Source organism: Zosterops lateralis (assembly GCF_965231275.1).
Source record: "Zosterops lateralis genome assembly, chromosome: W".
Classification (NCBI taxonomy): Eukaryota; Metazoa; Chordata; class Aves; order Passeriformes; family Zosteropidae; genus Zosterops; species Zosterops lateralis.
Genome location: NC_139801.1, coordinates 20103563 through 20116857, shown reverse-complemented (window position 1 = coordinate 20116857; position 13295 = coordinate 20103563). Strand labels below are relative to the sequence as shown.

The window sequence follows — 13295 nt, the reverse complement described above, 5'->3', positions numbered from 1 at the left end:
ACCCCAAGCATGACTCAAATCCTTAATTGGCACAGAATAAATTCCTCTCACCACGTACCAATCCAGAAAAGAGACCTAACAAGTCTCGACCCAGATTGTGATTCGGAAATCATCCACTGGTCCAGAGCAAAGGCCACAGCCCTGACAGTTTTCTTACCCTGGGTCTCGATAGCAAAGTCTATGGGAGAATTAGGCCATTTAGAATGCTGGGTGGCCAAGCAAGCGAATATAACAACTCAAGCTATAAGTGACCGCCTATCAGACAAACAGATTACCAGGCAGGCGATGCTCCAGAACCGCGCCGCAATTGACTACCTACTTTTACTGACCCAACATTCATGCGAGGAGTTCGAAGGGCTGTGTTGCTTCAATTTATCATCTAAGGCAGAGAACGTCAAAAAATCAATCCAACAGCTGCGAGGAATGGTTGATTCCATCAAGCAAGAAACAGGAGACTGGTTTGACAACATCTTTAAAGGTGTTGGACTCTCTAACATTGCCAGCTCTTGGGTCAAAACAGGACTGCTAGTTCTGTTCATCATTTTAATCGTAGCCATTGCTACTGGTTTGGTGAAAAATCTGATCATGAATGCGATCTTCCCCACTACCACCCCCTCAGTGCATTCCATGGTACCCGCCATCGAATTCCCACCAGACTTTGCCTCCAGCAGCGAGTGTGATTCAGATATCTACACTCCAGAACAGTAACACAAATAAAAGAAAAAGGGGGAGGTGTGGGGATGCTGGAATTGTTTTACAAGTTCTAGTTATAAGTTTAGTATAGTTTTTAATTGTAACTTTACTGTAGTTTTTTAGCTACCTTAAGTGGGCCCCCTATCCTGGAATGTGTTCTTATCAAAAAATGATAAGAGTTTCCAAGACAACCCGAGACTGTCTCCCATTGGTCCCTCCCTGGGATGAGTCCCTACCCATCCTTTCCAATGTATCTTCCCCCTCTCTGTCCATCAATTATCTCCAAGGTCCGAAGGTTCGGCCAGTGGTTGGTGGATCCCCCAGGGACCCCTCCCCAATTTACCTTGATTTGTTAGTGTTTATGTAATTCAGTTGGCATTTGCCACCTTGCTTTGTTTTATTGGTTTATAACTTGTATCCACGCCCCAAATTGTTTTGGACAAAAACTCCCTGCAGCCCAGGTTCGGGGTCTCTCTCCTGAGGCCCCGGGCCTGGGGCCAGGGGCTTCCCTGTGACCCCTGAATAAAACCTTTGTTCCCCGAGCCTCGAGAGTTTCTCCTCTTTCAAACCACGGCCGTGACAGCAAAGGTAAAGGTGCTGCAGAGCCAAGAACCCACACAACGGTTCTGTTGAGGCGTATCAGAGCTAGCAGGTGGTCCAGCCGAACACCGGGCGGACCAGAGAAAGATATGCACCCCAACACATATCCAAACCAAGCTTTTGATTTTATGCCAAATAATTTCAAAAATAGATTTTTAAGACTGTATTTTTTACTGTAAGAAAAAATGAAACATTGCAAAACGCAGTTACCATGAGCTTTGATGAAAAGTAAAAGCAGAGTAACTGCATTTCACAAACTGTGTGCCACTGGAATATCACAAGCAGAGAAGCGAACGAAGGAAACGCTGCCACTGATTAACTTCTCAAATTTTCTCAAAACCAGCCTGGCAGGAAGAAGCAATTGCTCAGTAAACTGGACAAAGTTCAGTCCACTAGTAATATCTTCCTCAGGAAAATGAAGCTATCTTAATGTATTTTTACTTTTAAGACTTCAAATACTGCGAGTTCCTACCGAAGCAGAACATACCCAAGAGCAGTGCCTGGAAATGATGATCAACTGAACACTCCTAAGTCTTATTTGTTAAGAAGCTAATATTCCTCATGGCATCACCAACAATAAATTATACTTACAGTTGTAAGAATTAAGCACATTTAGTGCAGGTATGTTTAAATGCCATTTCAAACACAACAGGAGCCCTTAGAGCACACAGTAACCTGGAGACAGAGCTGCAGGTTAAAAATCCGTGGTGTCACAGACCATGCTGGGCTTTTACAATAGCTCAGTGCCCAACAGCAGCCCAATGGTTTCCAGTGAAAACTGCTGGCAAATCTTTGCCAAACAACTTCAGCCCGCTCGGTTCATAACCCAGAGTTTGCAGAAATTCTCTTACCTTGTGCTCGTGGTGTTCGTTTCCTGCGGTCTCTGAAAGCTGCTCCCGACTGCAAGGCCTCCAGCAGACTGTCCATCACTCCTGTCTCATCACCCTCTGAGAGCAGCAGAAAAAGAAAATTAAATCAGCACCACTGAGAGCAGACTTTAGAAAGAAAGAGAAGTCAAAGTGTTGTCACGTTTCCATAATGCTGCCAAATGAGAGACAGCAACATCTCAGTGCAAGGCTGCTGACAGTGCAGGTAGCACTGCCTGCTTTGGAGGTGATGCTCCATTAGGCAAAACTGATGCCAATCCTACTGTTTTTTCAACTTGGAGATGATATTCTGTGCATTATTGATGACATCTTCAGCATGCAGATAGGCAGCTGCTGCTGAGTGACAGCTGCTTTGCTGCTGGGATATCTGAAGGCTTTTCTGAAGTAGAAACAGGTCAATTTATTCAAAGCATCTGATGACACTGAGCAGCAGAAAGTTCAATATTGCAGCACACAGAAAATATTTTCTATGCTGCCTCCCAACTTCATGATTCACTAAATCTTTGGGAAAAGCTAACTATGAAATCAATAGCATAGATGGTCTTCAGGTGACATAAGGAAAAAATGAAGAGGGGATAATCGTGCAGTGGAAGTCAATGGCATAACATTTTTCAACAGTTGAATTTTATTTCTGCTAAATTTTTTATTTTGCTTTTTTCATATCCAAGCTAACTCGCAGCATTTAAATTGCTGGACTTTATGGTGCATTATGGAAACCTGTGTAGAAAAATTACTTTTTATATATTTGAGTCTTTACATTCCTTTGCATTTCAGTCTATTAATACCAGTTGACAGCAGCATTCAGCAGCATGAGAAATAGAGGTCAAAGAACTGCAAGGTTACAAAACTATTGATGAATGCCTCTTTCTGTTCCCATATCTGTGTTATAACCCAAAACTAAAATATAGGTTAGACTCAGCAGGTAGGTGGACATATCATCCATATCTCTCAGACTCCAAACTAACATAAATTTCCCGATCTGAGAATGGGAAGATCATTACTTTATGCAAAAAAAAAAAAAAAAAAAAATACACTGTGATAATAAACTTCTGACTCACACAAAGTGTAGGAAGTTAAATGCACATTCAAGCTCTCAAATGTTCAAGTTTAAAAGCAGCCTATTAATGAATATGCTGTTCTGTCCTGGTTCTCTGTTACATTCAGATTTATCAGACTCGATCCAGACCTGATGTAGGAGCACACCTAAAACAGTACCTGGTTCAAATTTCTACAAGCTGGTCATGAGAATAAGTACTTGATACTTTTAAATTATACATCAACCTAATTTAAACCATTCTATACACCCTACACAACACATCCACAGAGTTCTCTCCAGGGTAAGAAAGGGAGCAGAGCAAGTGCAGGAACTAGCACAAGACTCTGAAATATCAGTTTTAATTACATTCCACCTAAAAGCTTTAAACAACTGAGCTCCTGCAAAACAAATCAGCAAATTAGCTTCTCTCAATTCCCACTCACATACAAGGCCAGAATTTTCTCTTAACTATATGAAATTGTTTTTCTTTGTGCTTCTTATCCTACCCATGCTTATTCATTGATTTGTTGTTGGCTCTGTATTAAATTTACCTTCAAGATCAAAGGTCTGTGAATACACTTTGTCCAAATGAATACACATCAAGTTGGTCTGAAACATTTAATGACAGTGACTGCAGACCCAGAGCTAGTTAATATCTTAGAATATTTAATGTGTAAAAAAATTACAATACTTTTCGATGTTCATTAAAAGTAAGAGTTGGCAGAGTTTATTAAAAAAGACAAAAATTCTTCAATACTTCATGAATGTTTATGCAGCCTTCCACTTTTTTGCTGAGTGAGCTGCTCTACCTGATAATTACTGCAACTGCCAAAACATACAACATAAAACACATTATTAAGGAAGCTGTAGGACAGAGTGATGAGATTTTTAACGCCTCAAAGTAAAATTCATGCAAAGTCTGATCTCAGCAGTGCATCTTAATCAAAGTCTTCAGGTAGTTAAGTGGGAACTGGACAAAGAACTACATTTTCAGGGAGCCTTGATTAAAATTGATAAATAAAATTCAACAGAAATTTCAGTTTTTCTCTATAGTTCTTGCTGCAGTTCTTCACACAGTACCAGCTACTTCCTCCATTTGTCTTTTTTATAGCACCCACAGCCATTTAGACACAAATAAGAAACAAAGACAGAAATTGCCAGAAGTTTGAAAACTAAAAATTTGTTTCCAACATTTCTGTCAGCAGAAATAAAGTACATAATCATTATTTCTCGTTTAGATGTCTTTCATTGTACACAAGGACAGGAGTTTCATCTGGAACAAGTAATTTTCTTCCTCATTGTTTCTTCTCCAAGTTGGCCCCAAGCATTTAAGAAAGAGCAAATGTGTGGAGACATGCAAACAAAAATTGGCAAATTACTTTGATTTACCTTAGCAAAGAGCCAGATTCACTACAGGTATTAAAGAGAACTGCAAAGGCTAAAGGATTCGCGATCATTAATTGATGTGTTAACTACGAGCCCCATGTGTTTTCATTTGGATTTGACACTAATTGTATTGCAGCTTTGGTTTCGAGATCCAGACTGTGTGGGGGTGTTTTTAGGAGGTTGCAGAAATACTCATGCTCCTGCAGGTCCCAGGGTTTAGACCAGAGCTACCCAACAGATTTGGGCCCTTTTTAATGATAATAATAAAGACAAAAATAACTTTCTTCTTCCATAGAACATTATTGCTTCTTGCACTGCTGAAGAGACCCAACGTGCAGATTTGGAATAATAAAATCAGCTGAAATAACTGAATGAGCGTGTGCAACTTCACAGGCCAGCCAGGAGCTCTTCAACAGGGAATGCCCAAGAGCTCCAGTCTAGAGAGGTGACCAAAGAAACAATAATGAGCCAGCATGATAAAAACCCAGGATCCTGTGTTTCCAGCAGCAGTGGTGCACCAGCTTGATTACAGCACTCACAGAAGAGAAATCACAACTGGAAAAGCCTTTCATCTAACCTGGGGAGTGGATTCCAACATGAAATGCCTGAGGCAGCACAATTTCTTTAGACTGCACAAAGCAGCCACTGAAAGGATGTAAGACAAGCTCCCCCTGTGCTTTGGAACGTGGGCAGTCCCAGCACAGCAAACTCATCCTGACAGAAACCTTCCCAAGGGCTGGCACTGCTGAGGAACAGCAGCACATGAAGGCTGCCACTGCAAATATCCTGGCAATCAAATCTGCCTGTGCTAGGATCTCTTTCTGAGCTTTAGGTGAGATTTGTCAGGCAGCAATATTGATCAAAAGGATTCTAAATCAAACTTAAGGGTGATATTTCAGAAGACGCCAGCTGCTGGAATAACTTGGGACTACAGAAACTGCTCTTCACGTGAAGCCCCAGAGCTCAGCCAAGCATGGTCCACCTCCAATAAATCTGCTTTCCTCAGTTCAGATCCACAGCTGGGAACATGCTCTTGATCTGGAGCAAAGTTTTGCTGCCCTCTCTTTTTGCTGTCTGCACTGATTACTGCAGCAGTACACATATTTTGCTGGCACATTTTTATTTTCTAGTATTTTCCACATGCACTTCCAAAACATCTTGTACTCACTATTACAAATATACTGACTTCAAATTGATCTAAGTTAATACGAACTGTAGATATTGCACAGCCATTTCAGGAAAGGTTTATAGGAATTTTACAGGAAATTTTCCATAAATTTGGGCCCTTACTGAAAGAGTCCATTCAAATACCACATTACGTAACACATGTTGCCTCCTGCTGCTCCAAAGGGTTTTAAAATTATGCTTCTATTCACATCTTGCACTACCCTGTTTTGCTTTGGACTTTTAAGCACTTTTCCAAGTCTAATGTGCATCCTGTAGAAACTTTTAAAGAAGACTTTTTATTCATAACCAGTACCAGAATTTTTAATTGCAATATATTTACTTAAAAAGGTTAGCATTCAATGTCTTTGGGAAAGCGTGTTTTTGTGTTCTCCTCATATATTTGCATTTTATTCATTTGCTAAATTCATTTTGCATGCATAATAAATATCTCCAGGAAGCAGTCATGCTCTTCAGTTTGCAGCAGAGTGGTGTCTCATGACTCTTATTTACTTTTTAATTAAAGGAGAACAAGTTAGGACAGTGTGACTGAGAAGTGAACCCCTAGCTCCTATCAGTTTACAAAACAAGGCAAACCCTTTCTTACACACCAATTAAGAATATTGTTGATTGTGGGAACTGACAGTGGTCAGAACATGGATTCTTAGGCTCCAGGCAGTGCCTTGAAGCCTGTGGGAAACCCAAGGTCAGAACTTTCCCAGTCTGGCCTGGGAAATCATAAGGAGGAACCCAAAACAATCTTGTAGATACCATCCTCCTGACACCTGGTGTTTTTCTAACTTGTTTACTGGTAGAGATGTTTACAAAAAGGTGGTGCCCTAAAGGACCAATCCTATTCATTGTACCGAAACACTGTATAAAAGAATCTGTCTTTCAATAAACTTTGCTATAAGCCCTCTGAAGAAATCGGAGTTCTACGTGTTGTTACATGAGCCATCCTGAATCGTAAGGATATGTTGATGATAACCTGACCTCAGGCTTAAAAATATTAATAGAAGGAGAAAAAAAAGTGCTTTGTTGTACAGGCAGGCTATTGAAAACAATGTTTGAAATGTACATTTTTATTTATTGAGAGAAAATGTCCCAATGGTCAAGGTCTGCTGTGGCTTCATTGAGATGCCCCTGGAGCCTCTTCCTGCAAGGACCACACCTAAAATAGGCTGTAATGTGAATTACCTGGAACAAATGGGAAGAGACTGCCTCTGTGGGGACAGGAGAAGATTGCGCAGCTCACCAAAAAAAAAAAAAAAAAAAGGCAAAAAACAAACAAAACCCCCCAAAAACCACCAAAAAATTCCCATGTGATACCTCACTAATTACAACTGTAAATATAGTTCTGCTGCAGTTTCAAGGCTACCTTTAAGCTACAATACTGAGCTACTTTTAATTTCTGTGATGAGCAGATATATAAGGCAGAACAAAGTCATCAATGCTCTTATCATGGTTAATAATTTCCTTTTAATAGTTCCTTATAATCGAACAACTGCTCTAACATTTCAGGGAAAAAAAGGAGTTTTGTGAACACATTTTGAGGAAAGGGGAGTTCTTACACATTCTTGATAACTTTTTACTTTCTTTTTTTTTTAATATTGGTGATAATTTTGACTGGGATAGAGTTAATTTTCTTCACAGCAACTGGTGTGGGGTTGTGTTTTGGAACTGGAAACAGTGTTGATAATTCAGGAGGGGGTTTCTTATCATGAGCAGCCCTTACACAGAACCAAGGGTTTTTCAGCTCCTTACCCTGTCCAGCCCTGATTTTTGAACCAGCCTTACACTAAAGCTGATCAATAATTATTTCTGAAATGCTTTTTAACATTGTAAGTTCTACAAAATATCAACTGTTATACAGCACTTACATTGCGATAAGCAAAATTATGACTACTTTCAAAATTAATAACAGTACCTGCTTTTTGAAGCACAAATATAATTTCTCTAAGGAAAAGTTGAATTTGCATAGAAAACTTCCCAAAGTTACTGCTTGTCACTGTTCAGTAAATAGTCCCCAAGAAACCTACTTTTAAGAGAAAAGAATTAAATTTTTCTTTCTTCCCTGCAATTATCCCAATCACAGATTTGTCATTCTAATATTTTTCCCCCTGATAAACTCAATCAGAAGGTACCATATGGGTCATCTTCATTATCAAATCCAAATTTTTCCAGAGCAAAACATTTAAAGGTGAGATTCAATTTCAAGTTGTAATTTCTTTCTAACTTCCTGTCCATACTCACATCTATTTGCATTCCTCCTGAGCTGTTTATGACCCATTTAGCAGGAGTTCAGGAATTCTGACACTCACACCCCATTCTCAAGATGGCTTTCAACTCCTGCACAAACAGATCTTACAAAGTTTTTTAACAGTTCCTGCAGAACTCCTTTGAAGGGGAAAACTCAAACCTCATCCTGGTTCTGTAGATGCTCACCTTTAAGCATAATGCAAAGCTCAATCTATTTTTTGTTCTGTGAATATCAGGTTTCAGGAGGTGTGCAACATATTCAAACAGACCATCAACAGCAATATGAAAAATAATGACTTCCCAAAGGAATTTGAACATTTACCTTATTGACATCCAGCACCACAAACTAATCATCTTTAAAATACAAATAAGACCCAAGTTTTACCACTCCAGCTACCCCATGCAATCACCAGCCAATACAGAAATTCAAAAAGACATTTACAAAACAACATGTAACACATAGTAAGCTTTGTATGAATTTTGGTTTATGCTAAAGGATGTGGAAGGAAGACAAACCAACCAGAAAAGCACAGAATCATTAGAAAACTGCAGCAAAAGCAACCTCTGGAATGATATCCTGCCTCAGTGAAATGAAACATCAGCTCAACGAAACACAGCAGAACTCTTGCTCACACTAGAACACACCAGCCTGAATAAAAAGCACATAAAATCTTATATGGGGGTACTTGGAAAGGGAAAGCAGGAATATCCATCAACCTCCAGCACAGAGCTTCACTTGCATTATCTTCATTAGGGGAGAATGTTAATATGTTTTCAAAACAATTAATTTATTCCTAATTGGGACTGAGGAAGCTCATTTTATCTTGTATCCAAATACTGGTGGTTAAAGGTGACTTTAATTGCCACAATAATCAGATATAATGAAGAGCAAAACTGTTTCTGATTAAATAACTCTTGCATCAGAATTGCTGTTAGACACTTTGCAGCTCCCAGGAAGCTGAATTCTCCAATTCTTTTTCTCTTTTTACTTCAGACATGCACACAGAAGCAATGCTGCAAGAATTTTGCAGATGTTGAATCAGATGGAAGTCATGAAAGGCTTCTCCTCCAAATTCATCTCCCATGATTTGAACTGTGAACCTTCAGATCTGTAGGTGTGTGCATAAGGCACAAACCTTTCTATGCCTCCAAACTTCACCAGGAAACCTGGACTTTTCACCTAATGCTAACAATCTTGATACCTTTTTTTGAATATTCCTTTTTTATAGTTTTTTTAATATTTTTGCATTCATCTTTAAATATTTTGGAATGTTCAGCAGGTTTTTCATCAGTTTACATGTAGTGTTTATGTGGCAGCTCAGTTACACAAAGCACAAAACCACCAAACTGAGTAAAGCAGTCTTCAAAATATTGGCAAAGTCTGAGTTACTTCATCACTAGGAAATATTCAGAACAATTCTTTATTCTGGCCACACTGTGGTTTTCTACAATTACACCAAGAAACCGATATTAATTTTAAGTTAATTAATTATAATTAACCTAATCTGGATTCTCCAGTAACCACCAAAAAGTGGTCACTGAAGAGTCAGAAAACAGGAAGAATACTTATTATACAACTACACAAGAAGCTGGAAAATGCAGGAACCCAACTGCTTTGACCTCAAAGGCTGCAGCACTGAAATCAAATTTGACTCCGGGAGATCCAGAGAAAGAGCTGAGAGAGGGTGAGGTTAAAATGAGCCTTTGGGTGAAAATCACCTTGTCAGTGACAGCTTGTGAGGACATCTGCCTCCTTTCTCCAAGTCTGCTGTGTCACATTCACTTAGACAAATTTACAAACTATTTATATAAGCAGCAATGAGCACACAGAAGTAGCTGCATCAAGAAAGAAATAGTTATTTGGCAAAAACAGTCAATTGAATATCATTGTCATAGAATCCAGTGGGGATGGAGTTTTAGCCCTCCTCCTACCACAGCAGCAGTTGTAATATGTGAAATTGATATTTTTAAATATTTACAAACTGGAAAAAAATTTAGAAGTATTAAACTAACTTTGTGTCACAGGTTTACAAACATTAGTTATTTAAATGGCAGTTTTGGTGCATTGGGCCATGTAAAGACATTCATATATTTGCATTTTCATTAAGAGAGGATGACAATGCCAAATTAAACTTTATTTATATCATTTAATAGGAAAAGACTTCCATGATGGAAAGCAAAATCCTGTCAGTGTAGTGAGGCATCTGTGCCACTGCTGAGAGGTGTCCCCTCACCTGCTTGAAAAGTGAAGGGATGCAGAAAAAGGAAGGTGTGCTCTCAGGACTGAGCTGAGGCAATTTTACAAGTTGTAACTTCAAACTGAGAGCTGCAGCCCTTAACCACAGCCCAAGTCACTGACAACAGCATCCAAGTGAGCTTTCCACACTTTTCAACAGCTCACAAAACATCTTTGGCTTGCATTGTCTTAAGTGGTCGTTTAAATAAACCCTCTCAAGCACTCTGGCAAAGGGAGGGGGATGGAGGGACATTCAGCTGGTTCTTATCCCACTCACAGAAAAATGCCTGTTCTGATTACCATGGACATTTTTTTGGCAGATATTAACAAAATATTAATCATATGCTGAAAGAATGGGTTAGAAAAGTCTCATTAGAAACCTTCACTAGTTTAACTTCACAAAGAAAAGAAAATGTATTTATGCATCCCCTGTGTTTAAATTTTACATTTTGTTTATAGCTATACTGAAATTAGACTCATCTTTAAATGATCTGATAATAAAGTTTGCCATTTATAGAAAAGAATTTCTGCTGCAGAATATTCCAGGCAGTGTCAGTGCCAGTTCAAGCAAGGCCAAAGATAACAGGATTTGTGGTACCATTGCAGCATTTTTCCCCTGTTAAATGGATAACAAGGACAGGTGTTTTTATAGCTTTGTCAGATTAGCAGATTACCACAAACTCATAGAAACTGAACAAAAAACTGCAAGTAATCTCTTCCCTGAATCCAATTTTACCTCTGCTTGTCTTCTGGAGTCAGGTAAAGAATAAAGCTCTATTTTACAACCTTCTGGAAATCTGCACAGCATCAATATTGAGCCCACCCCATTCCTTCTGCTTTCTTACCTTCCTCTCTGTCAGAGAGGTCTCATGTGAAATACAATATTCTCCCAGCTGACAAGATCAACACATTGCTTTTTATCGTGCTGAAATATCACTCTGTACTCAGGTTCCAAGCTCAACTAGATTTTCCAGCTCCTAACAGGACTAATGGGAGAACGTCCATTCTAACACAGCCCCCCAAGTCCAAAAAGGAAGATATTAATTACCAGAATACCTTGATTATAGAGATGTTTACAGAATGAAATTACAACAAAGCAAGGAAGACACTTCTTGGAAGTCAATCCATAAGAAAAAAATATCAGTTAAGTGCTACAGATATAGAAAAGTCAATAATTCACAACAAAATGCCTTGAAAGGAACATTACACACATTAAGTCGCAGAAATCGAATGACATGACCAAGTAGGCTGAAACAAAACAGAATTTTCCATTTTGGAAAGCAAACTTTTTTCAGCTTTCAGAACTGTCAGCAAGTATTTCTCATATTGATCAGAAATAGCCTTCCGTTTATTACTCCTGACTTGGTTTTCTATTTTTTTAATGATAATCTCTCAGCTAAAAATGCTGCCTTACCTTTGTTCATATCAATCAACTGCTGCTTCTTCTTCTGTCTCTCCAGCCTCTCGCGCTCAGCCTTCTCCTTAGCCAGCTTGGCTCTCTTGGTTTTCTCCTCCAATTCTCTTCTTTTGTTGTTTTCTTTTAATGCCTCCTGCATTAGAGGAAATGAGTATGAGTGCCTGTACACCGAGAAAAACCAAAATAACCTGGTTTGCACAGATCCTGTGACTACATGAAATGAGAGGAGAAAAAAAACAGGGACTTGACACAATACTTGGAGCATCCTCAGAAATCTTGGAGGGAACATAATGTACCACATTACTTGTACATGTGAGCATTATTGATCAGAGCAATGGAAACTGAAATAGCTTTCCATTTATGGTGAAGGAAAAAAGAATTTTTTTTCAGCAGCAACATGTTTGTGTTTTTCCCTATTAAGATTGCAAGTCTACCTTAAGGCTGTGCCATGCTCTTAAGAGGGATGAGTGGGGAGGAAGCCAAGTTTGCACTATGATGGAAATTCAATTATAAGTGGCTGAAACTCAGGTGCTAGAATTTAAATACAATTCATCAAATATTTTTGTTGAAATAGCCAGTCTGGATGACTAAAATACAGGAGAAGAAATGGAAAATAGTTGAATTTTTATATAAAGACTAAAATGTCTCTGAGCTAAAAGTATATACAAACTAGCAAATTAAAAATCCAAGACTCCCACATGCTTCCAAATACAGAATATTCATTCAAGCAAGGGGCAGCATCTTTCAGTGTGCCATTTCAGGAGTTTCTTGAGGTCAAACACCACATTTCATCCCTGGTTTGCAGAGACTCTGGACACCAGGTACTCACTTTAAACTGCACCAAGAACTGCACTCACTGCCCCATTACAGAGCCAGCTGCACCAGAAACACCTGAAACATCTTTTCTTTCAGAAAAAAACAGAACTAGAAGGTAAACCCAATGTCTTATCCCTTTTGGTTTTGGACAGTTCTGTTGCTGCACGTTCAGAGATTTCATTTTACTGCAGCTTCCCAGCTGTAATGGAAGGAAATGTCCTCAGTCTTAGGAGAGAAAGCAAATATGAAATGTCATGGTTGCACTGGTAGCTCACTGGCCATTAGTGATTAGATCACAGATTTTGTCACATTTTCTACCCAGAAATCTATAGCAGACTGAACTAAACAAGCTCTAAAGTTATTTTATCTGGAAATTCTCTTTGAGCCAAACTGAATGAGTTTTATCTGAAGAACAATTCTGTGGAAATTCAGACTGCACTTCATAAAATACAATGGATACCAATAGCGATTAAAAAAACCCAAAACATTCAAAATAAAGGTTTAATCTTTTTGAAGAAGAGCAAGATACCAAAATACTGCTAATTCTGTGTGAGAGTACCCCTTTTACCTATCTACACCCATTCACCACCTGGAATATGCTTGCTTGTTATTACCCTCCATCAGGCAGTTGGACTCTCAACCATTCCATATTTGTTGTCATTTATTGCTATACATTTAGTCAGAGTTAGATGAAAGCTGGAAATAAATCATTGGCAAGAACATACTCTCACCTGCTATCAAAGTCAGTGCAGAAAGCAAAATAAATCTATACTCATCTCTATTTATAAACATACTTTATAT

The 13295-nt window shown here is 38.8% G+C and overlaps 1 protein-coding gene across 10 annotated transcripts in view; it reads right to left on the bottom strand.

Annotated features, from left to right (window-relative positions):
• The window catches only part of LOC310922121 (protein diaphanous homolog 2-like), a gene marked incomplete at its 5' end in the record, with an annotated part of 248534 nt that overhangs the window by 77607 nt on the left and 157632 nt on the right, over positions 1 to 13295 (bottom strand). For all 10 annotated transcript variants that reach the window (XM_083882510.1, XM_083882509.1, XM_083882507.1 and 7 more), the window contains 2 exons: positions 2145 to 2240; positions 11676 to 11811. In XM_083882510.1, the coding sequence (XP_083738636.1) occupies positions 2145 to 2240; positions 11676 to 11811 (232 nt within the window). The remainder of the gene's footprint in view (positions 1 to 2144; positions 2241 to 11675; positions 11812 to 13295) is intronic.